This window comes from Lotus japonicus, chromosome 3 (genome assembly GCF_012489685.1).
Source record: "Lotus japonicus ecotype B-129 chromosome 3, LjGifu_v1.2".
NCBI lineage: Eukaryota > Viridiplantae > Streptophyta > Magnoliopsida > Fabales > Fabaceae > Lotus > Lotus japonicus.
The window spans coordinates 82,111,197-82,136,154 of record NC_080043.1 but is presented as its reverse complement, the minus strand read 5'-3'; the positions used below and the strand labels follow the sequence as shown (position 1 = coordinate 82,136,154).

The 24,958-nt window shown below is 36.9% G+C and overlaps 3 protein-coding genes across 4 annotated transcripts; all 3 read left to right on the top strand.

The window, feature by feature from the left end:
- The first annotated feature begins 3,423 nt into the window (after positions 1-3,423).
- Positions 3,424-6,618, top strand: LOC130746472 (uncharacterized). Its single transcript, XM_057599101.1, has 4 exons — positions 3,424-3,760; positions 4,757-5,355; positions 5,837-5,923; positions 6,229-6,618. The coding sequence occupies exons 1-4, from the start codon at positions 3,524-3,526 to the stop codon at positions 6,470-6,472; spliced, it is 1,167 nt and encodes a 388-aa protein (XP_057455084.1). The 5' UTR covers positions 3,424-3,523; the 3' UTR covers positions 6,473-6,618.
- Positions 6,619-9,340: 2,722 nt separating this feature from the next.
- Positions 9,341-19,236, top strand: LOC130746471 (transcription initiation factor TFIID subunit 12b). Of its 2 annotated transcripts, none has more exons than XM_057599099.1 (8): positions 9,341-10,011; positions 11,017-11,238; positions 12,531-13,094; positions 13,173-13,247; positions 17,202-17,280; positions 18,290-18,354; positions 18,468-18,500; positions 18,800-19,236. In XM_057599099.1, exons 1-8 carry the CDS (start codon positions 9,499-9,501, stop codon positions 18,980-18,982), a joined length of 1,734 nt encoding a protein of 577 aa, XP_057455082.1. In that variant the 5' UTR covers positions 9,341-9,498; the 3' UTR covers positions 18,983-19,236. The 2 variants fall into 2 exon arrangements, with proteins under 2 accessions (XP_057455082.1, XP_057455083.1); XM_057599100.1 differs by having other exon boundaries at positions 9,342-10,011; positions 18,803-19,236.
- A 1,048-nt stretch (positions 19,237-20,284) lies between these two features.
- Positions 20,285-22,622, top strand: LOC130746470 (transcription factor MYB1-like). Its single transcript, XM_057599098.1, has 3 exons — positions 20,285-20,664; positions 21,313-21,442; positions 21,731-22,622. The coding sequence occupies exons 1-3, from the start codon at positions 20,535-20,537 to the stop codon at positions 22,236-22,238; spliced, it is 768 nt and encodes a 255-aa protein (XP_057455081.1). The 5' UTR covers positions 20,285-20,534; the 3' UTR covers positions 22,239-22,622.
- Positions 22,623-24,958: the final 2,336 nt, after the last annotated feature.

The following is a 24,958-nucleotide window of genomic DNA, read 5'->3' as shown; positions in this document are numbered from 1 at the left end:
CACCTTGCAAGTCTGTGAAACTTTCACCTTTGGCCCTTTACGCACCCACCCTAAGGTGTACGGTTTATCATGAGGCTTTGTTGTCAGCTTCAAGTACTCTACCAGCTTCTGGGAAACCAGATTCTCAGTGCTGCCACTGTCCACAATCAAGTTACGCACCTTGTTCTTAACGGAACAATGTGTTCGAAAAATATTTTTCCTTTGACCTTCTTCTTTGGATGATAGCAAGATTCTCTGGAGCACAAAGTTTACTCTTTCCTCAGACTCCTCTTTAGCAACCTCAAATCCTTCATACTCATTGCTTTCTTCTTCCTCCTCATTCAGAATGGCGGCAGTTCTCCTGGAAGGACAAACATTCGATCGATGACCTTGCCCACCACAACGAAAGCACTTATCACCGATCGGTTTCGCATAAGGGTTAGTTGGTTTCTGGCTGAGTGTCTTACTCTGTTGCACACCGCTAGAATTACTGGCTCATATGTTTCCAGAATTGGGATCCCTTGTTGCGGTACTCTTCTCATTTTCTTCTATTGACTCGATGTTATTTTGAGGAGAAAAGCTTGGAAAGGATGAGAAATTTCTAGGGGATTTTTCCATCAATTCCGCCTTCAAAGCAAGGCTGGATGCTTCAGCCACGGTCCACGCAGTTTGCAAAACCATCTTCTCTTTCAAGGAACCCTTCAAGCCACTAATGTATCGAGCCACCTTCGTATTTTCGGATTCTCCCAATTCGTTACGCTCAGACAGACGTATTAACTCAGTTGTATACTCCGTCACAGTCTTCTTTCCTTGCACACAATCGATATACATCTTATAAAGAATCTGCTCATAATCTTCTGGTAGAAATCGCTCCATCATCAATTGTTTCATTCTACGCCAAGTCCGGACTGACCCTTTTCTCTGCCTCTGCCTTTGAATGACAAGCTTATTCCACCACACAACAGCAGTACTCTTCAACTTGATAGCAACCATCTTGACTTGCTTGTTCTCAGGGGTGCCCATGATGTCGAAAAAATCTATCGACTCCAATCTTCCAATCTAGAAACTCCTCCACTCCCATAGTTCCGTAGAATAATGGAATATCAGCTTTCACTCGGTAGTCACAGTTGTGTTCTGATTCCCTTGGTCAACTGTTTCTTCTACATCAGATTCGTCTCCATCAGAACTTGAATTTCTCATAATAATGGGACGACTGTTGTTGCCTCCGTGTGGAACCCTACGCGGTTCTCTTCCCTCGTCTCTTCGCTGGTTCATGTTGTTGATGCTGTCAGTTAAAGTCGTCATTAACGTCGCCATCTGTTGTGTCACCTGTTGTGTCATCTGTTGTGTCATAGCAGTTAGGACCGCGGTAACAGCCGCGGTAACATCCTTCAGGTCTGCTTTGGTCACTGATTGATCTTCCATGGTTGATCAAGCAAAGAAAAGAGACAGGAGAAACCCGCTCTGATGCCACTTGATACAGCGGAAGTCGTACTAGGATTGCAAGCGCAAATCCTAAAGGAAAAGGTTTCTGGAATCCACCAGAAAGTAAGGGTTAGCAAGCACTGAACCCTAAAAAGATAACTCTGGAATCCACCAGAAAGTCTAGAATCCACCAGTAAAGAGAGAGAAATCTCAAATTTGATTATCAATAATAAACTGAAATAGGTTATGCCTTACAAGTGCTTAAATAGGAGAAGAAAACATCCTAACAGAAAAATAAATAATATCCTAAAAGATCCTAATTGAAAATAAAAGATCCTAATTGAAAATAGATAAGTTCCTAACAAAAAATAAACAAGATCCTAAAAGATCCTAATTGAAAATAAAATATCATAATTGAAAATAAATAAAATCCTAATAAAATCCTTAAATGATATTCTGCGGGCCCGCGATGGATTCAGATGGGCTAAATCAGGAAATCTAACCGGACTCATCTGTCGTCGAAGCTCGCATCCAACCGCGCTACATCAGATTGAGAGAATGAAAATAAAAGCTAAAAACCAAGACAAGCTAACAACATCCAGTTACAAACACGCAAAAACAAAGGAAGGGGACGCCTCCATACTTGTTGATGAACGCCTGCCACAATCGCATGATGATGAGCCAGACAATCCGCTATGTTATTCCTCTCACATCGAATGTGTCGGAGCTGCACACGCAAGAACCTTGACATCAAATTTCTAATACATTGAAGGACATCACGAGCCTAGAAAGTCGTCAGCATCTCCTTGAAGGTAGTAACCACATATACACAATCAGAAAAGCAAATCACATTATGGTAGTCCAAATCAAGAGGATGCCGATAAATATTTGTTTGAAAAGGAATGTATTTAAAAATAAAATAGTAATGAGCAAAACACATAAAATTTGTTTATTGAAAAAAAAAGGTTGAAAAAGGATTGTGTTTTTATTTTTATTTTTTTTAATTAACCATGACCCAAATTTATCCAACACAGACAGGCACACACACACACGAGAGTCGACATAAACAGGAGCAGATCCTGCGAGCTGAGGTTGGAGCAGCCACCACAAGCACCACCATGGTTTGGTTGAGAACCGTGACCGCCATGATCCGATCATCTCATTTCAATTAAAGATGATGACTTGATAAATTTTAGCGTAAAGCGCGCACTAATGGTTTGTTGAATCATCAAGTCGTCACATGGGCCAAGTGAGAGATTGTTAAATTATTTTAATAATTAATGTGGCCCATGTAACTTATAGAACTAACTTTATGAAAAGATCCTCAATGTGATGGTCATTAGGATATTAAAGCAATTAAAGTTAGTTGGGGTTTCATAATTCAATTTTGAATTCTCTCTCCTCTTCCTTCAGAAAATTAAATGATGAGTGGGTGGTTACAATAACCAACCTACAATAAAGGGTTTACTGAGCAGTTTTCAAAGTAACGTATTCTGCTTCACTTCTCATCCATCAGAGAATGACTGAAAGTGGAAGGCAAAGAGGAGAGAAAATGATTCAGAGAGCATAAGGATTTCCTCATGGATTCTGGCATGAATCCAGGTTAGTTATCTCCTCCCTTTAAAGTTAGTGAGAATCATATGAATTAAAGATCCTGACTTAGGTTTTCTGTATGTTGAAAACCCTAGAGTAGATGAAATTTGCTTACATGTTATTCCTGTCACGCCGAACGTGCTGGAGCTGCACACGCAAGAACCTTGACATCAAATCTCTAATACATTGAAGGACATCACGATCCTAGAAAGTCGTCAGCATCTCCTTGAAGGTAGTAACCACATATAGACAATTATAAAAGCATACCACATTATGGTAGTCCAATTCAAGAGGATGCCGATAAAAATTTGTTTGAAAAGGAATGTATTTAAAAATAAAATAGTAATGAGCAAAACACATAAAATTTGTTTATTGAAAAAAAAATGGTTGAAAAGGGATTGTCTTTTTATTTTTTTAATTAACCATGACCCAAATTTATCCAACACAGACAGGCACACACGAGAGTCGACATAAGCAGGAGCAGATCCTGCGAGCTGAGGTTGGAGCAGCCACCACAAGCACCACCATGGTTTGGTTGAGAACCGTGTCTGCAATCGCAATCGCTTTTCTTCTCGCATTCGAAGAGTGGGTGTCAGTTCCCGTTTGCAAAGTAGTTCCCAGCACCACCACCAACCACGTTCCCTTTAGAGACAACCCAGATGACTTGAAAGTCATGATAGTCGCTGACCTCCTCCTCTTGGGCTCTGAAGCTGGTTATGTCAATCACTTCTTCAGAGACTACTACATGTCCAAATTCTTTCAGGTACTTTCTTCCCATTTCCCCTTTGACTCTGTTCACCACTATCAAATCACTCTGCTTCACCAACAATTAGTAATGGGTAGCCTTATATGTTGCTTTTAACATGTTTGATCAAAACCCATTTCCAATTTTTGATTTTTTTAATGAGAAAAGCATGGGTTCCAGAGAAATGTTTTGCTGCTGGAGTAAGTTCTTACTGCATACCAGCTGCTTGGAAAAATGTTTCTATGAAGTACTTATAAGAAAAGTTGAAGTGATCTTATTATAGCTGATGAGTCTTTTAAATGATGATTTCTTTGAAGTTGACATCTGATTTTTTTTTTCAATAGCTCCCCCAACTAACTTCTTTACAATGAATCAGCTATAAGCTTATAGTAGTTTTTGATAAGTTAGTAATCAAATACTTATGTTAGTTGAGAAGTGTCTATATATAGTAGACACTTATCTAAATTGGAACTTATAGCACTTTGGCAATGGCGTGGTGTTGAAGTGGGAGAAAATAATGACCATTATATATATATATATATATATATATATATATATATATATATATATATGCATGTGGGAACTTGGGGACAGTAATCTTGCAATAGTGTTGAGTTTTCTAAATTAGAACTTGTGCTTTGAGTAATTGAGTCAAAATCAACTTTTGTACCTTAACTTCTACAAACACTTTTCCATTTAATTTTATCGATAAGCACTTATAATTTTTTGTTAGTTAGAAACTAAATGCTTATCTCAAATTAAAAAAACTCCCATAAGGTTGAAGTTAATCAAGACTGGAGCTTAGTGTAATGCTGTATTCGTGTGGCTTGTGTTTGAACTTTGAAGTCTTATGATTGCTAAGTTTTTTTCCATGTCTTGCAAAATTTTTGTACTCCCAAGGATCATGCTAAGATGTGGGTTCTGCTTCACTTCATTGTTGATTTTGTACTCAATATTAACCTATGAGTTTCATGCCTCCGACCCTTTTAATTTATTAATGCGCCGACTGGCCAGAAATCTTTTGAAACTTTGAAGCCTGATTTGCTTCTTGTCTTGGGAGATGTTTCTGCAAAAGGTTCGGAGCTAACAAAAAGCAAATGGGTGTCGGTGCTCCATCAGTTTTACAAAATATTGGGACCCTTTGTTGATCTTCCATACCATGTAATTCTTGGTGATAGGGATATTGGAAAGTGCGGCGATCTTGATGTGAACAAAGTTAATTGGATTGCTCACAAATTACCAGGATTGGACTCTTCTGGTTGCGGTGCATTTGAAATTGGTAACATCAGTTTTGTCACACTGAATGCTGTGGCCTTGCTTTGTGGCAATAGCAGTTTACGTTTTGATGTTGAAAAAGCAATTGAGAGGGAAAGCCTAGAACTTCGAGGGGAAACAGAAGGTGCAACAAAAACAATTAATGATTATACCAACTTTGGTGGTGCAAATAATAACTTCTTGTGGAGGGAAAGCAATGCGTTATCTGGATCAGGCTCTGTACTTTTACTCCACTTACCTTTGGACCAGACGAGAAATGAGCACTATGGTGGAATTGATGCTTTCAAGAGATCTTCTAGCTCTTTTATAGAGGGGTTAAATGTGATGCCAAAAAGCAGGTTAGTGGAATCCTTCATATGGATAATCTATCATACATTTTTTAAAGTCTCATTGCAAGTTTATGAACTATTTATTCATTGTTATCTGAATAAACTGCTCTGTATATCAAGTCATAAAAGCATGCTATATATTTGAAAAGGACGTGATACATCATTCTACCTTATTTTATTTTATATAATGGTGAGGAAGCGCATACAATTCAGTATTGTTTGATTGCTTTTGTAAGTCCAATTTTTCTTTTTACAAATCATAGCCGTGAGTTTCAGGCTTACCTTTTTTTTGAACTAAAATCTCTGATGAATTCTGAGTTTTGGGGATTAAAAACAGTATTCTAGAAATTTTGGAAAATTGTGCATATAGTAAGTGTTTATTTTTCGTCATATTGATAGTTTTATATTGTTCAGTTTGTAGACTATTGCAGTACTCATGCTGTTATACTTCTTATTTCATATATTAATGTGGGATTTATTTTCATATTAGGGAGCTTATTGGGGCTGGCCTGTATAATCTACTTCATACCCTCCCACTAAATGCTTCTGAATACATATTACAAGCTCTGAAGCCAAGGTAATCCAGTGCACATTTGATTGTGAGTTCATGAGTATATGACAAGAAAGAAAAACAGTTTTTTTGGTGTTAGTATTGCATGCTGTGAATGCAAGGTACTTGCACAATTGCTTGTTAATATTTGAAATCACTTCCATCCTGTTATTATCCAATATATAATCTGGTTTAGTGGAAGTTTGTTGCTAATAGTTTTTTAAATCACGTTTTGATTATATTTCGTGAGCATGAAAGCTAATTCAGTTTGTATTCTCATTTTGAACGTTTAGATTGATGGATGTTTATATGGTTTAACCTTCTGTCTGCAGGATTATTTTCAGCGCGCACAGGCATACATTTTCTGATCACGTCCACGCAGACACAACTCGTGAGATCACGGTTCCAGCAATGTCATGGAATGCAAGAGATGACCCTGGATTTGTTATTGCCACTTTTCAAAAGACAGGAAGAGCAGGGAGCATAAGCTATTGTTCTGTCGCTAGGGAATCTCATATTCTTATAGTTTATCTTTCTATAATAGTTTTCTTTTGTTTATTATGTTTAAAAGGGTAGCAGGGAAAATTACCCCCCAGAGTATAATAGGAATGATTACAAGAAAAAATGATAGAAGGGATTAGGGAATCTGAGCTCCACATTTTTTTCATCATCATTACTATCTAGAAACATAGATCTCTCTCTCCCTCCCTCCCTCCCTTTATCTACAGTGGAAACTGGAAACATAAAAACAAACAACTATCTAACAGAAGTTATTCTTTCAAATCTGTTAAAATAAACCTTCAGCACATCTTCCTCTTCCTCCTTAGCAACAAGACAAAACTGTTAAAGAAAGCAACATCATTATGATGATCTAATGTATTTTCCTTTTTTTGGTAGATGTGTTTCGATTTCAAGTAAGGTTTTATACATTTGCAAAAGTTGAGGGTTAGCTCAAGTGGTAAGAGCTAGAGGACATAAAGATTGGGGAGGAGAAGGTCCAGGGTTTGAATCCTGGAAGGGAAGTTTGAAGGGATTTTCTAACTTACTAAAACTAACCACTAACATTTGCCTATAAAAAAAAGACTTAATTGCACTTTTGGTCCCCCAACTATTGCCTTCTTGCGAAAATCGTCCCCAAACTTTAAAATTAGCAAAAAATGTCCTCCAACTATACTTGTTGTTGCACTTTTGGTCTGTCGTTTGCCTTCTGTGAGAAAACTAACGTGAGAAGCTGATGTGGCTCCCTCACGCGCGTCTCAGGTGACTTTCTTCAAAAGCTTGATGACTGGACAAGTCACATGTTTCTCACGTAACTCTGAAAGGCTCCAACGGTCAACTCCCTCCTCCATCGTCTTCTTCACCATGGAACCCTTTTAGAGTCACGTGAGAAGCATATGACTTGTCCAGTCATCAAGCTCTCTGAAGAAAGTCACGTGAGACACGTGTGAGAGAGCCACATCAGCTTCTCACGTTAGTTTTCTCACGGAAGGCAAACGGCAGACCAAAAGTGCAACAACATGTATAGTTGGATGACGTTTTTTTTGCTAATTTTGAAGTTTTGGGACGATTTTCGTAGAAAGACAATAGTTGGGGGACCAAAAGTGCAATTAAGCCAAAAAAATGTATGGATCTTTGTCCAAAACAAAATGTATAATTTATCCTAAAGTGAATTAATACCACTAGTAGATGTTAGTGAGTAGCGTTTGAGTAGAGTATTGAAGTGTATAGGGGCCAGTTTGATACTTTTTTTTAGATACTTTTATTTTACTTAAAAAAAAACTTGTTTGATAAGAATTATTTTAAAAGTTAATCTTACTTGTGTTTTATTTAGATGAAATATTTTTTCCGCATTATTTCTTCATATAATAAAATAAGAATACTACTTCACTAAATTTGAAAAAACGCCTTTAAAAAAACAGTTTTGGAAAAACCAATGAAATAAAGAATACTAACGAAAGTGTAATATTTAACTCGATTTTCTTCGTCAAATCTTGCTAGCTCTTCGCGGTTGGCAGAATTGGAGCTCGCTACGTTCACCTTATGTTGCGGTTGTTGTCACGAACTTAGAATTGATGCGTCTCACAGTGGATGGAAGTTGGTTGCTTGATGCAAACAAGATGAGTGCATGAGGGGCTCTTTGTGATTCAAATGAGAGATGAATTTCAAACTTCTCATACAGTTTTGGCGAGGGGTTTCTTTCCTTGCGGAGTTACTCAATGGAGAGTTAGGCCTCCGTTATGTATGAGAGTTGGGGTTTCGTGATGTTGTATCTCTGTCTAATTGCAGAGAAGTTGTTGATGTTCTTACTAATGATATAAACCTTGATAGATACTCGCTTAAAGAGAATATAACAACAAATTGAGAGATGTTGGGTTGAGAATGATTAGTTATTTTCTCTCATGTTCCCCGTAATCTTAATTTGATTGTGGATGCGTCGACCCATCACACGTCTTGAGATGCAACTCTTTTGCTGATGTTGAAGTTTCTTTCCAATTTGATCCCTTTTTGGCAAGATCTTCTTGTTTAGTAACTTTCCAAGTGTAACAAAACAGAAATATGTAAGATCTTAATATCTTATCCTCGTTTGATGTTGTTTTTACAGGCTTCTATCCTCTCCATTCCAAAAATAAATAAATTGTAATAATGGGAAGTAGGAAAATATAGATTTAACCGATAAAAGCTTAAACTATAGTTTCTTTGAGTTTTTTTTTATGGAAGGTTTGAACACTTTGAACTTTTGAACTTTCAATTAACTGAAAGGGGACACAATGTCTGAAAAATACAGAGTCCTTTCCAACCTCTACCTATGCAGTTTGCTGGGTTTCTTGGTATAATGACAACATCCTAGCTCTTTGCTTACCCTTTCCTTTGAAACCTAACGTATCCCTCGCTGCTCAAATACATGTAGCAGCAACCATTTCAGCTACTTCCCTCGGTGCATAGACGGTGATCAAACCACATCAATCACATAGTTTCTAGTCCACCACTGCATGCCAAGAGAACCCCGTACCTTTCTTGCCTATGGACAAAATCATAAAGAGCATTTTATTTTTATACTTTATTTTTAGGGTTAACTTAGACTATAGTTAAACTTTGCATCAAATTCAAATCCTCCTAGACTAGTGAAATCTCAGTTGGTGGACAACTCTCATCTAAAAGATTCCTCGACGCTTCTATTTAGGAGTGAGCTTCTGCTGCCCCCAACCCCCCCTGCATGTCACTGACGCACTATCTTGTAGTCCAGAGATGGAGAGATCTTTGTTATATTATTTTTGTAAAAAATAAAACTATAGTTTAAATTGAAAAATATAACTATTTTTTTTTGGTACATAGAAATATAACTATTTTACCAATACATAATTTTTAAATTGATTTTGAAATCAGGTCAACATAAAAAAAAATTGTTTTTCTATGCAGAAGAATTAATTTTCAAAAGAAGAAAAATTAGGATTGAGTTGAAACTTGAGAGGGGTGACGTGTAAAGGATCCAGATTCAGCGTCTTCCTCCTCCTTCCTCCGATTCTTTCTCCTCCGAGTTCCGGCCATGCCGGCACCGTAGCAGCCACACCAGAACGACAGACACCGCGATATCAAGCCCATCAATGGCGGAACCCGCGTGTGGATCATCACCCTCCACCACCATGGACCCTCAAGCTCAAATTCCCAACGCAATTCCCTCATCTTCAAACCCTACAATCCAATCCCCTTCTCCAATCTCAAACTCCAACCTCGCCCAGCAACAACAACAACAATCCCCTTCACTCCCTCAAATCCCACAAGACCAGCTACAGCAGCCACAACAGCAACAACAGGCGCAGGGGCAAGCCATGAATATGAACCCTAATGTCTCCACCTTTCAACTCCACCAAACGCTTCAACGCTCGCCTTCCATGTCGCGCCTCAACCAAATTCAACCGCAGCAGCAGCAGCAGCAGTTCAGTGTCTCCAGGCAGCAGCCGGGACTCTATGGCGGACAGATGAACTTCGGTGGCTCTGCCTCCGCTCAGCAGCAGCAATTAGGCGGCGGCGCCAATCTGTCGCGGTCGTTGATGGGGCAGAGCAGCCACTTCCCCATGTTATCCGGTGCCGGAGCACAGTTTAGCCTATTGTCCTCGGTATAAATTCACTCGTTTTTGATTGTTTTTGCATTTAGCTTTGCTATAATTTTTTACTGTTGAAGTATCAATTGCATTTGTCTGTTAGGCATAATCAATCAAGTCTTGTTATTATTGTTTTACTATTTTATGATGGTTAGAATGATATAGTTCATCTTTCGAGAATCTGCATTTGGGATACCCAGATTCAGAGCTAGTGAAGTGTGCAGTTCAGATAATTTAATTCTTGACGGTATGACATGGTATCAGACTCTATGACTAAATGATCCGAAGCTCGATCCGTGTTGCCCTATTATTCTAATACAGAGTTGTCAGTTTGTGGCCATGGCGTCGTGGGTTTTGGATGGGTGCACAATGCCTACTGTGGCCATGGTGGTGCTGGCCTCCATGGCGTTAATGTGTGGACAATGCACAAGCCCGCCTAACTTGTGCTCAAATTCAACTCTTTATTAATATAACGGGGCAATAGTAACTGAACTCTAGACCACTTGACACTTGGTCATAAAAGCTCTGATGCCACGTCATATTGGAATGGCAACAGCTCGACAAAGCTTATTCTGTCAAGAATTGAGTCGGACTCTTCACTGACTCTGAATCTGGCTATCACTAATGCAAACTCTCTAAGAGATGAACTGCATCATTATAAGTAGCATCACTCGACAACCAAGATGACTCTACTTGGGGATTAATTTTTAAAGAGGTATATCATTTTGGGTGCGGGGTGATGATGGATTTTGATTAATTCATGCATCAACACATTTCTGTTAACCAATTATAGTTGAAGATAAAATAATTTCAATGCTAGTTATAATGTCTTCTTTAATATTATTAAATGTATCTTGAACTTTTGATTGATTGTGCCCAATTGACACAATAATCATGCAAAAATTGCTCAGTGTTTTTTGTTTACGAGATGATTTTATAGCTTTTAATCATTGAAGTATCAGTTGCATTTTTGTGCCTTCACATTAGAAAAGTTTTTGACAGAATTTATGTTTTGTATAGCCGAGGCAGAAAGGTGGGCTAGTCCAGTCCTCTCAATTCTCTTCGGCTAATTCTGCCGGACAACCACTGCAAAATATGCAAGCGATTGGGATGATGGGGTCGCCGAATCTCAGCTCCCAACTAAGAGCCGCTGGAGCCCTTGCTTATGCTCAGCAGCTCCGGATGACTCCGGGCCAAATAAGGCAGCAACTATCACAGCAGAGTTCGCTTAATGGGCAGCAGGTATAATCTATTTTTTTATGTTTTTTGATCTTCTTTTAGGGAATTATGAAACATTAAGCTTGGCGATCTTCTGCATATATCTTTGAAGAACCAAGTTGTCTTGTGCAGTTGTGCTGACATGGTTTAGATCTTAAATGTATATATGGTCTAAGAGCTACAGTATTTTTTACACTGGGACATGTATTGCACTTGCTCTTTTACTGTTTTACAACAGTCCACGCTCCCAGATTGCCAAATATATAGTCTCTTTTCAACATCATACCACAATTTGATTAGTTTTGAGTAGAACATTTAAATGGTCATTTTTCTACGAAGTCTTAATTTAATGTTTGAGTAGAACATTTATCCTACTTTTGCTGTTCTTCATTTTGTCTTATAATTTTGGATGGCCAGAATTTAGTCATTCTTATTTCTTTGTAATTGCAGGGTAAAATGTAAAATTTTATCTTTCTTGTGGGATTACCTTTTTGTCTTGAGAACACAAGCATGGCATAAAACCTTCCAAATTGCCTACCACCTTCCATTTTATCTCTCTCTTGTACTGTCTGTCTGCATTCAATTCTTGTCCATTTCAGATTCATAGATTACCAATGATCTAATTCATGGTGGACATTATCTTCCCTGAACTTCTCAGCCTGTCTTGTGTTCACTCTCTGATTCACTTTCATTAGCTAACCAGTCTTATTCTTTTGAGTCTCATTGAGGTGCTTTTTTTCCAGCTTTGGTCCACCTCTGGAAGTTGGATCCATTTATTACTTCAGATCCATATTTATAGGTTTATAACCAATCCTGTAAGAAAAAGGAAAATAAGCAAAAGGACAGAATTGAAGCATGTGATTTGCCACAATGTCATGGGGGGTGATTAGTTTATCCTTTTTCTTTTTAGGGAAATCCCTTAGATTGACAACTTGAATTAATTGATAAACATTGACCATGTAAAATATTTAAATTGTTTCCATATATATTAATGGTTGATAAAGACAAAAAAAAAATTCATCCATAAAGTAGTTAAATGTTGTGTCTCTTATCATTCATTACTGATGCAAAAGCTAAACAAGTTTTTTCTTGCATTTAAAAATTGGTAGGGAAAAAGGAATATGAGAATAATTTTTTGATGTTATAATGAAAAAGTTACTAATAAATCTGATACACTTAAACTGTAACTAGAGTTCCTTATGTGGAGTAATATCTAGAATTACTGTAGTTTAGGTGTGCTTCCATTTGTATATATTATCTTTCAAAATGAATTGAAGCGTGATAGAATATTGACACGACAGTGCTGTTGAATGCAGGTTCAAGGTTTACCAAGGTCGTCGTCCCTTGCTTTTGTGAATTCCCAGTTGTCTGGGTTGTCTCAAAACGGACAGCCTGCAATGGTTCATAATTCTTTAACACAACAACAGTGGATGAAGCAAATGCCACCAATGACTGGCCCTGCTTCACCATTACGTCTTCAACAACATCAGAGGCAGCAGCAGCTGGCTTCATCTACTCAACTTCCACAAAGCTCTATGACCCTGAGCCCACAGCAGTTGTCCCAGGTGATGCAGCAACAGAAATCAATGGCACAGCCTCAGCTGCATCAGCAGCAGCAGCAGCCGCCTCAGCAGCAGCAACAACTTATACAACAGCAGCCACAACAACAATCTCAACTACAAGCATCTGTTCATCAACAACAACAACAGCAATCCCCGAGGATACCAGGGCCCACAGGCCAAAAAACACTTAGTTTAACAGGATCGCAGCCAGATGCTACTGCATCTGGAACTACTACACCAGGGGGAAGTTCAAGCCAAGGAACTGAAACAACAAACCAAGTCCTCGGGAAAAGAAAGATACAGGATTTAGTTGCACAGGTTTTTTCTTATCTTTGAATTTTTCTCCAAATCTTTGTTTAATGGTTCTATTTTGAATTGTAATTTTCTGTCCTTCAGGTGGATCCACAGGGTAAACTGGACCCTGAAGTTACAGATCTTCTTTTAGAGCTTGCTGATGACTTCATTGATTCTGTAAGGATTCTGATGTGCTTAACTTTATTTCCTCATTTTGATTGATGCATATATAGTGGGCATGCTAAAAAGGAGGTCATATGTCTCACACATCTTATCTAAATATCTCACATGGAAATATTCTACTTTGTTATTAATATTTTTTTAACTATATTTGAAATTCATAGTAATGAAGTTAGTTTTTTCTATTGGAAACTAGAGAGGGAGATCTCTCTCTGGGTCAAAGGTGGATGTCATGTGGGGGGATTGAAACCTCAAGCCCAGAGCAAACTAATTGAACTGGATCAGAATCAATAGAAGAAAAAAATAAAATTTATTTAAGGCAAACTCAATCCTAGGCTCCTAGCTCAAGTATCACATTGATACAAGAACAAAGATTCAGATGTTAATACAAAAAGAGATTAGAAAACACTCCTTCCAGGTATTTGAGACACTTGGCCTCTTCCACTACTGAAAACTCCCGACCATGGTTATCAAATTGAGATACGTATCGTGTATTGTAAGACCCTAATCTCTGAATGGTGAATCGTATCGTTTAATGTATCGTAGGATGCATATACAAAAAAATTATGCACAAAGTTCAAGTGCTTAATCCCTAAAAAAAGTCAATAATTGCAAACAGTAGCAATAAAATAAGGAGAGGAGGAACCAAGCTGTGAAAGCAAGAGAGGGTGGTAGACCAAGCCTGACAAAATAAACAGAGGTGGGGGATCAGCACTCGAGCACCGATAAAAAAATAGAAGTGGACGATTTGCATCGTTAAAGGGAAAAACACATCAAATCACGATACATATCTCACGATTCATGGATTCTAACTACCATGCTCCCGACCAAATCAGAAATACCTCACTTACTATTCCTCTTCCCTATTTATTTCAGCCCCTCCTTTATTTCTATTTATTGTCTACTTAACAGTTACTAACTCCCTACTTCCCTATTTATTCCTCTACCTCCACCATCTATCAATTGTAAATCCTTGTGGTTCAAATCTTCTGTTACCACTCTTCCTCCTCTTCTTATTGTGATCCTTCTTAATGAATTGATTATTACTAATCATACTCCCTCAAAAGTTTCACTGGCAAAACTATTCATGCCATCCCCACACATTTTCCCACCATCCCCCAATTTTACAAAACCCAAAAATACCCCTAACTCTATACTCCCCTGCCATCCCCTCACATTCTAACACAGCTACCGCACTTTAAAAATGCGGTATGGTTTTTTTATGGTAACAAAGCTACCGCTTTTTAAAACGCGGAGTGTATTACATTCAACATTTTAAAATGCGGTAGCTCTGTTGCCATAATAAAATAAGTACCGCACTTTAAGCTGCGGTATGCATTTTTTCCATTGAAAATACAAAGAAAGTGTGTAGCAGAGTGATGTGCATAGTGGTCTTATCATATTTAATATTTTTATATTTGGCAAAAGGTGAAACCATCATCACGTCACGGATTCATGGTGCCTTTTTTTATTTTAAATTGTAATTTAAGTCGTGCGCCAGTGCCACTTACATACCGCAAATTGAAAAGTGCGATATGTATTACAAAAAGTAACTCAGCACTTACAAAATGCGGAACAGTTAATTGAAATTGTATACCGCATTTTAGATTGCGGTTCATAACTTTAAAATATACATACCGCATTTTAATTTGTGGTATGTAAAATGTTGCAAGAGCGTTTTGGAAATGGGATGGTGGCATTATGCTAGGGGGTGGTATCAATAGTTTTGCCCAAGTTTCACCTTGTCTTCAAGGTGAACTTCTAAGACAATGCTCCTTCATCTATGGTCATGCAGAAACTCATCACCTTCTCATTCTGATAAACATTCCTCCATTATTAACACATGAAATTGTTTGTACTTGCATGCATGACTTTGATGGTATTTCTCATCACACCTAAAATTAGCCCTTTCTTGAACTTCTCCTGTAAACTTACCTCTGAAAGTACCCCCTTATCTGCTTCCAAGAGAACTTTTGAATCTACTAATTGCTGAATACCTCACTGATTCTCCTGCTTTGGCTAATTTGTATTTCTGAATCATTCGCCTCCTTCTTGTTGGCTAGTCTGCTCAAGGAGCCTCGAATTAGCTTCATAAGTCATTGTTTTGGATAAAGGATAGCTTCGACAAGTTGTCCCTCCTTGACTACTTGAAGAGAACCCTCCCTTGGCCAGTGCTCTTTTTTATTCGCCAATCATTTGGGCATTGTTCTTCAAGTCTGATAGTGTAGTTGCAGGGTGTATTTCAATTCTGTTTCAATTTCTTCCCAGCAAACCATTCAAGAAAATCTCCTTAAGATATTTTTTATCAGTACTTCACAGGGTACACATACTGCTCAAATTGCTCCGTGAATTTTTCCACACCGCTGTAACCCTGGTAACAGTTCATAAGGGTTCTACATCATCGACAGTCGAAACCTCTGGGTAACGGCAGTCTTGAACCCCTCCCGAGATGGTTTTTCTGTGCTAGATTCACCATTGGAACCAAGTCAAAGCTCTTCCCTGCATAGCCGTCATTACTAAGCCTTTTACTCCTCCAATACATCTTTAACTTGGAAATACCTCCACAATCAACTGACCCACCCGTAAGCATCATTCCCCTGGAAATACGGATTTCTAATCTTCTCCATCGGTCTTCTTTCTGACCACTGAAGTTCCACCCACCAGTCCCTCTTCCTCTATCTCTGTTTTCGGATGCCCCTGAAGTTGCTTTATTTTCTGGTCCCCTTCCCAAGGAATGCACGAGGCTCTCTAGGATATCTTCCATGTTCCCTTGATGCCTGGCCTCTTGAAGCTCTCCATATGTTTCTTGGAATTACCTTGATGCCTCCATCTCTCTTCTCCATGTTGCAAAACTCTTCTCCAAAGATTCCAGCCGTCCTTCCATTCTCTTGCACACCATGAACCAGCAAGACTCCTAGATTTGGGAAGCTCTGATACCAGTTGATAGAACTGGTTCAGAAGTAATTTGAAAATAGAAAATTTTAAGACTAGACCCCAATCCTACAAGAACTGAGATGGAACTGGCAGAATGCAATAGAAACAGCTTCCAGGTATTTTGAGAGACCTGAGCCCTTCCCTCTAGAGTAACTCCAAACCAGCTCAAAAGTGTCATTATTCTCCTTCCCTATATAATGAAGCCCACTTTTATTACAAATTATTGTCCACTGGACAGTTATGAAAACTTCTTTATCCCTATTTATTCTCGCCCCTCTTTATTATAAATGATTGTCAATTGGGCAGTTAATATTATGAATGACTAACGGGTGGTTTCCTAACAATATACTTCCCCCCTAAAGATTCACCCTTCCATATTGATTTTATCATAATTAGACTTAGCTAATAAGCACGCATGTTCATTTTAGTTTGAGCTAGCAAGCAGACCCTTGCCACTGAAGATCAGGGGAGGTAACATGTGAGCTGAGGCTCACCCAACATGAATGAATTAGTATTCGAGAAGTTGATAAATGGAATGATTTTATCATAACTAGACTTAACTGATAGGCATACATGTTAATTTCAGTTAGAGGGATTGATAATTAATCTTTAATGAGTCATGCTCATTGTTGATAGTATGATCTGTGGCTAATAGTTGCACGACTCATTGAGATGTAATATACATCTACTTCAGTACTAATTGTGCTTGTTATGGTGATGGAGAATCCTTTTTTCCCCAGTTTTGTATATAGTAAATGAGTCATACTGAAAAAAGTGGGAACGTTTTGAGTTTTCCTATTAGTGCTTATATGATGAGTGCGCAATTTTTATTTAATGACAGTGATGAGCTGCTTTTTCAATCAATAACTATTTTATCAATTATCATGCTAAATGTCTTCTATTCTATTTCTGTGTTTTGCTGCTAATATCCATGGTCAATGATTTAGTGTTTTAGACTTTTAGGTGAGATTTTTTTTCTCTTTTTTCAGTGCAAGCTTATCTTTTTCTTATATGCAGGCAACTACACATGGTTGCGTTTTGGCGAAACATAGAAAATCATCAACATTGGAGTCCAAGGATTTATTGCTACACTTAGGTATGTTGTGAATATTTCTTATTTTCAATCTAGGCTCCTTGAAAGAAGAATGATCTATTACATATTTCAAACCATGGTTTATCTGTTAGACTAAAGAATTGTTCACAAGATTTACCACTAGAGTATTATTGGCTACTGTAATTGATTATATAAGAAAAAATATTATGTTATCTGAATTGTATTGGTTAAAAGTGATGCAAGTGATGTATCGTAATGCCATTATGGTTTTTGTCTGTGTAGTGAAATCTGCTCCCTGATCTGAATATTGGGGACTCATGTGAAGAGGGGTGGGGGGAAGTTATATACTGTCTATCTTTTCAGTTTATTTGTCTAATAATATGCTTCAATCCTTTTCTTTCTAGTCCTCTTTTAGTTCTTTCCTGACCAGGGTTTCTTTTACCTCAGTTGTTTGTGCTTGTATTCTATGTTCTTTGTTTGATCTACAACTCTCTGTTAGCAGAGTGATAAAGTATTGACTCGTAATTAATAAAAATCGGATTCCAATTGATATTTGTATCTCAGATTTTCATGGTCAGATCTAATACACTTAGTAGAATACCCCTGTTCCAGAACGCAAATAAGATTAATATGTCTAAAGATGAAGTGGATACTGGATGTTAGTGGTTACTACTCTCCAAAGTTTATGTCAAACGATAATATGTATGACCTTGATGCCTACGTATAAACTGATGTTTTGATAATAAGTAGGAATTTCATGGGACTGGCTGCTTGATGTTGTCGCGAAGTTTTCCATCTTTATTTTGGGTCTGTCTGTAATCAAAAAATGACTTGTTTTATTTTGGGTCTCTCTCCCTGCTTTTTGTTCCCTTCTTTTATTTTGAACATTACTTTGAATATCATTAATTATTTGAAGCTTGGATGACGTATAAAAGATCATATCTTGAAAGCTTGGATTGATAGCATTCTATTTTTTATAAATCATATTTGATAAGAATGGACAACACAGCTTTGCTGATTTACTTGTTTGTTTCCCATGTCACTTATGCAGAAAAGAATTGGGATCTCACAATTCCAGGATATTCAAGTGAAGAGAAGAAGTACCAGAGCAAACCTGTGAGCACCAAATTGTTTCTCCCTCTTCCCCTTCTGCCTCCTTTTCCTCAAATTAAGAAAGTCAATATCTTATAATAAGCGAATTCTTACTGCTATGCTTAAACTCCCTGCAGTTAAATGACCTCCACAAGAAGCGCCTAGAAATGGTAAGTTTAAAGGATTCACGCGAATGATTGATCTATGGATGAAGATCATCTGTCGCAAAATGATGTCTCATTCCTTGTCCCACCAATGAGATTGTGCCATGTCAATTTAAAACCACTCATGTAAGGTTATAAATGTCATATCCAAGTATTTTTTTAATTGACATGTCATAATTCATTGGTTGGGACAGGAAATGAGCACCATTTGGAGAAAGAGGATCTCGATCCTTGATCTAATACGCTTCTTCCATTGGACAATTATATAATTGATATGGTTTTTCATTGTTTGCTAACCCTTCAAGCAGATTTGCACATTGATGGAATCGTCACACTCCGAATCAAGCATTAACAGTTCTAAAGAGATGAGTAGGCAGGGCCTTCCTAACCCTGCGAGTGCCCACCACCTAGTAAGACCCTTGAGTTCGGAGCAGTTGGTTTCTCATTCAACTGGTTCTCAAATGCTTCAGCCGATGACAAGGTTTTAATGTGTCTGGTTCTGCTGCAAAGATTCTTGGGTTCATCATTCTTTTTTTCCCCTGTAACATATCACTCTCCCCTCTTTTTAAGTCGTTGTCTATTTATATCTGGTTACTGTTAGAACTAGTCAATCTAGTCCAAGCGATGTATAATTTACTGTAATCAGTATTTATCTTTCTCAATTTCAAATTTGCAATGAGAAAATTACTGGAACCATTTCTTAAGATTTGAATGCAAAAAACATGTATATATTTACTCCATAGTCAGAGATTTCGCTCTTTTTTCTTTTCTGGTCAAAACAGTTAAATTTCATTCAATTCTTCAAAGCTAGAAGCTATACAGAGCTTGGCTAGTGGCTAGAATTCAAAGGCCTTGTTGTATACCATCAAATATTTTAGGGTATTTTGAGGTTTTCGCGTCCATTTAAAGGTCTTGTAAATTGTAAACAAGTCATTTTGCCCGGCCATTCCTCCACGACCTCCCACCATTGGTGCCATCATCGCCACCACTTTCAGCCACCCATCCCTACCTCAGCCAATGTAACCGATGCATTATGAGCTAAAAATAATAATGTGTGAATAAAAAATAGAACCTACACATGAAGGAAAAACTGGAACTTTGCACGTTTCTGAGCATGCATATCTCCTACTAAGTAGAGTTTTCTTTAATGTAAAAAATCTATGAATTATGTTGTTTATCAGCTTATGTTCATGAACTATATTTTATTTTTCCTTTGTATTTGAAAGATGATGAGGTTTAATCAGTTTATGTTCATGTTGTTCTCTTATGTACATGTTTCTGGGTCGGATTTTTAGGTTTTTTGCTGGTTCGGTGCTCACATCGGGTTTTGGGTTCGGGTAACCCGGAACCCAAGGGTTTGAGTTTGAGTTTAACTTTTGCACCCATATTGAGTTTGGATTTGGGTAAGTTCGGGTTCGGGTTCGGGTGTGAGAATGGTTAAACCCGCACCCACGGGGCCCCTTACCAACCGTACATCTTGTGGATGATACTTAAGTGCACAAAAAAAGAATATTGTAAATAGGACATTTAAAATGAGAGAGAAATATTGTAAATTTTGAAACACTAATTCAATGTAATTAAAATTTAGAAAGAATAACAAACTCATGCAATTATGAAGAACACCATCTCAAGGTTTCCTTAAAAAAAGGGCTGTAATGAAGTCTACCCTACAAAGCCACAACCCCCCAAAGGGTTTCCAATGCATGAGGGGCTTAATATGGAAGAACAGCACTCAGTTGTTAGTTGGTCCCCTCCAACTCCAAGGAGTACGGCACGCAATACCCTCCCTCATATTCAAATGGCTAGGCACTTTTTCTTTCTTTCTTTCATAATTTTTTCATGCATTAATAACTCTCATTGTGGTCCTTTTTCCCCACCTAATATTGTTGATCTGGGAAGTACGTTTTGCTAAGCTACTCAGATATGTAATAAAAGGCACTGACCAATTTTATGTGTAGTAGTTAGCTAGTGAATGAGTGTGTGTGTTTTTCAGTGCAAGCAGTACTCATCATAAGAAGAAGAGATATCAAGCAAAAGAACATGGGTAGACGTCCCTGCTGTCCCAGGGAAATCAATAAGGGTGCTTGGTCTCGAGAAGAAGATGAAGCCCTCTCCAGATATATCACCATTCATGGAGAAGGGAAATGGCAGAAGGTTGCCCAAAATGCAGGTACATGATCATGTTTTTTCTTACAGGTATCCTTTACAGAGAAAATCGTGTTTGAGCTCGGTAGAATCACTATGGACGACGGCAAATATCCCTCAACCAATTGTTTAATCAACTGGATCATCATGATTATTGATTCTCTATACCCATGCCACTGATTTCTATTCTAGTTCGTTCTTTTGATCCTTCAGCTTTTTGTGGTGTATATGTAAATGATGAATGTTAGTTTTGTTCTCAAGAAATTGGAAATTAATATTAATATCCTCTTTATATTATTTTTTGGTTAAAAAATTTTTAGGGTGAGAGGATGGCGTCTGAGTCCAAAGACACTTGATATTTAAGTTGAACTATGTATCTTAGTGAATAAATAATGTTTAGATATGTGAGAATAACTTTCTCTTTCACATTTGGATTTACTTCATCTCCTTCTTTCCCTGATTCTTAATTTTTATTATTTTTTTCTTAATTAGCTATATTGGCCCTTTTGGTTGTGTAAATAATAATATGTACAGAAATTATATTTATAAAATAGATTGTATAATTTATTTATGAAATGAAAATGAGAGATAGAACGATATAAGATAAAATAAATATGGGATGTAATGAAATTATTGATATGATAGAGAGATCATAAAATATAGTGTTGTATAGGTTTGAAGCGGTGTGGAAAGAGCTGTAGACAAAGATGGTTGAATTACCTTAAACCTGGTATAAAGAGAGGTGACATCTTTGAGGATGAAGAGGACATGATCATCAGACTTCATCGTCTTCTTGGTAACAGGTGATTTTTGTTTGTTTTGCTTTTAATTCTTGAGTAACAAGAATCTTAATGAAATGAATTTTAGGCATGTATAAGTGTTTATTCATAAATTAATCTGACCAGCTTAAGAAAATAAGTTCATGATACCTAATAGCTAGGTTATAAGCTAATTATATAAGCTTTGCATAGGGCTTGATTACTATAATTAAGATATAAACCATGGTTAAAGTTTCATATTTCACATTTTCCTTCATTAATTAATGATTTTGAGATCATTAATTAGCTAGAATTATGAATTTTGTTGTATAGATGGGCTTTGATAGCTAAGAGGCTTCCGGGACGAACAGACAATGAAATCAAGAACTACTGGAATACCAATCTGTCTAAGAAGTTACATAAACAGCATTCACTTCAACATAGCCAATACCCTGATCACAAATATTGTGAACAAGAGAAGATCCAAAGAATCCATGTAGCACCAGAAGCTCCAAGGCCTAGAAGAGTTAAGGCTTTTAAATACAACAACAATTTTATTTTGGAGAGTACTAATAATGGTTGTAAGTGTGAAAAGCGTAGCAGTGCTAGTCCCTCAAACAAAATAGAGGGTGGTGGTGATGAAGCTTCACTTATTGATTTCTTCATTGATATTGATCAAAGCCAAATGCTGGTTGCTGATGATGATGACTTCCACTCAAAACCAAATGCTACCTTATCTCCTAATTCTGATCACTGTAACCATGCTTCATCAGAGAAAATTGACTCTCTGGATGTAGAGCTCAAGAAGATGGCTTCCTTTCTTGGAATTGAAAATATATGATTGAAATTAAGGATTTATTGCAGCAGTGAGAGGACCAAGAGAAGAAGAAAAAGTTCAAATGCTTAGGGAGTCATAATATATAAAGAATTCTGTTTGGATACAAACTAAAGAGCGTTTATTGAAGTTTGTCTACTAAAAAAAGCATTAGATGAACTCCAATTAGTATTTTTTGTTCTGCATCCAAACTGGTTCATATATAGCCTCTGCAATCGCCACCAATGTAGCTTGATGGATAAATCCACGGTTTCTTTTTGTTTCTCTTTTTTTTCCCCTCTTCAGTCACTTAATTGGCTGTGAACTCAAGAACCCTTATCTTACTCCAAAATAACACAACCACAGATTGTAACATCTACTGTGAAGAAAATGTTGGATTAATCTTTACAATTCTCGTTTACCTTATATAAGTGGTTGGTTCTTTTATTTCATACTTGGTTTAAATAGTACATGTTTGAATCCCATTGAGTAATTTTGTAGGTTTGAATTTTGTGTATAGAAAAAACTTTTGTTGGGAGAGTTAGTTCCACAAGTATGTGAATGTCCAGAACTCGAATATAATTCCTTGACCCAATGTATAAGCTAAGTTTATCAGTTTTATAGCTCAATTAAAGAAACAATTACCACTACGTTGGCAAAAATAGGCAAAGCCTGTTTATGTTGGGGACAGTGTTACTTAGAAAATTATTTCTGCTTTCAAAGTATATTTGATCATTAGAACTACAAGAGTAAATATTATAGTTCGCACCACCAAGCTGGGAGGTCTCAAAGCCCTCTCTTGTATCTATGGTCAACAACAGGTCAAACATCTACAACATAGTGAATGCAGGGCTTTTATTTTGGAGCAACTTAATTAATTCACCTCTTTCCTAACATTCTTGTAGAATATTCTGAATGTTTCGTGATAAAGTAACCTCAAACTAGACATTAGTTTTTTTTTTTATAAGTAATGGACTAAATATATTGAAGAGAAGTAGAAAGGGTACTTCAACCCAATACAAGAAAATACAGGTACAAAAGGAAGGGATTAGTAGAATCAAAGGAGCCAAACTAATGCTCAAAAAGAACCCACCCCCACCCCCACCTTGGAAGCAAGATCAAAGAGAGAGGCCTCATTAAAACTTTACTAGGAAAAACCCCTTGGAAAAAATTAGACATTAGTTTCTTTTGTGACAGGCTCTGTAATATAAGTGCAACATACACAGTTTATTAATGTCCTTGACTAGCTCATATCCCATTTCATCTAAAACTTAGTCACTATTTCTTTCTTCATAAATATTTAGAGAAAAACTTTGTCTCTACTTCTTTCTTCATAAATATTTAGAGTACCACACATATTTTATAACTCTAAAGAAAAATCTATATTTTCCTACAAATCCTAACTCCTACTATTATATAAACTAAAGTATTGAAATAAAAAATTTATTTGGTATCTTGACAACATTAAAAGTACTATTCAATACTTTCTTTAGTTTTTTTTTTTTGAAATACAATACTTTCTTTAGTTACTCCAATAGGTAGGAGGATGAAGAATGGAAATTTACAACTAATCAAAATTTAACATAACAGTGTCATGTAAAGTTTTTACACGAAAGGATTTGATCTATCACAATGGTGCCATCCACTTCACCAATACGTAGCTGCCAATGTCATTTTTCCTACAACGATGCTTGCATTCACCAATTAAGCACATTGACAGTAACAAAGCAAGAAGAGGAACAATCAATGTGAAAGAAAATTTATCCAAAAAAGAACTTAGTTTGATTAATACTCTATGGTGTTCATTAATATCAATAGTCCCTACAACTGAGAATGGAATTAATTATTTCTTTTGCTCTACAACTATACAAGGGGTTTCTTTCCAATCAACCTATTTTACATGTCTATAGAGTTCATTTCCATTCACATGTAAGTCTCACACAACAAGAAAACATATCTATCTCCCATAATTACTCTGTAACCAACCAAGTTATAATTCGAATGAGATCTTAGGTTGGAGTATTTAATTTAATACTCAATGTATTAGCTAAAAGATAAAGTCTGACAAAGGATAGTTCAACTGAATTAATGTTTAAATTATATAACTTTAAATTGGACATTGTTTAAGTTTATAGGTGTTTAATTATCATAAATGGGACAAGTCTGAAGCAGAAGAATCTGCTCTGAACCATTGAATAAAGAGATTACTAAAATCCTTTATTGCATAAAAATGGGACAAATTAAACTCGCAAATATTTGGCTATAGATTAAGAATATTGGAAAATATTGATTAAAAATGCATCTTGATGTCCTGTTATTAAACGTATTTTCAGCAAATACTATTTCTTAATTCCTCAATAAAAACACCGAGGGCAAATGTCAGAAAGACAAAAAATACATGCAGATTAACATTGTGGAGGGTTCTAGCTGCTGATGGAGAAGACTATGGCTATCAGATTTCTGCAATAATTTAGGTGGTGCAAATCCTTTTCTAGCAAAGTTTTAGGCTATTCGCACGACGGTGAAAACTTCTCTTGATTTGGACTTCCCTTAGGTGATTATCGAGAGTGAATTCTATGGAGGCTACTCACTAAGTTTCTACGGTTCAAGATCCTTCTCATCCTTATGCTGAGGTAGTTGGGCATATTTGCCATAATAATTCTGTTCATGGGGGCATCTCTTTTTTTCCAAGTGGCTCAAATTTAGAATTTTTTTAATCCTTTCATCTCGTTGTTCTTTGTTTTAGG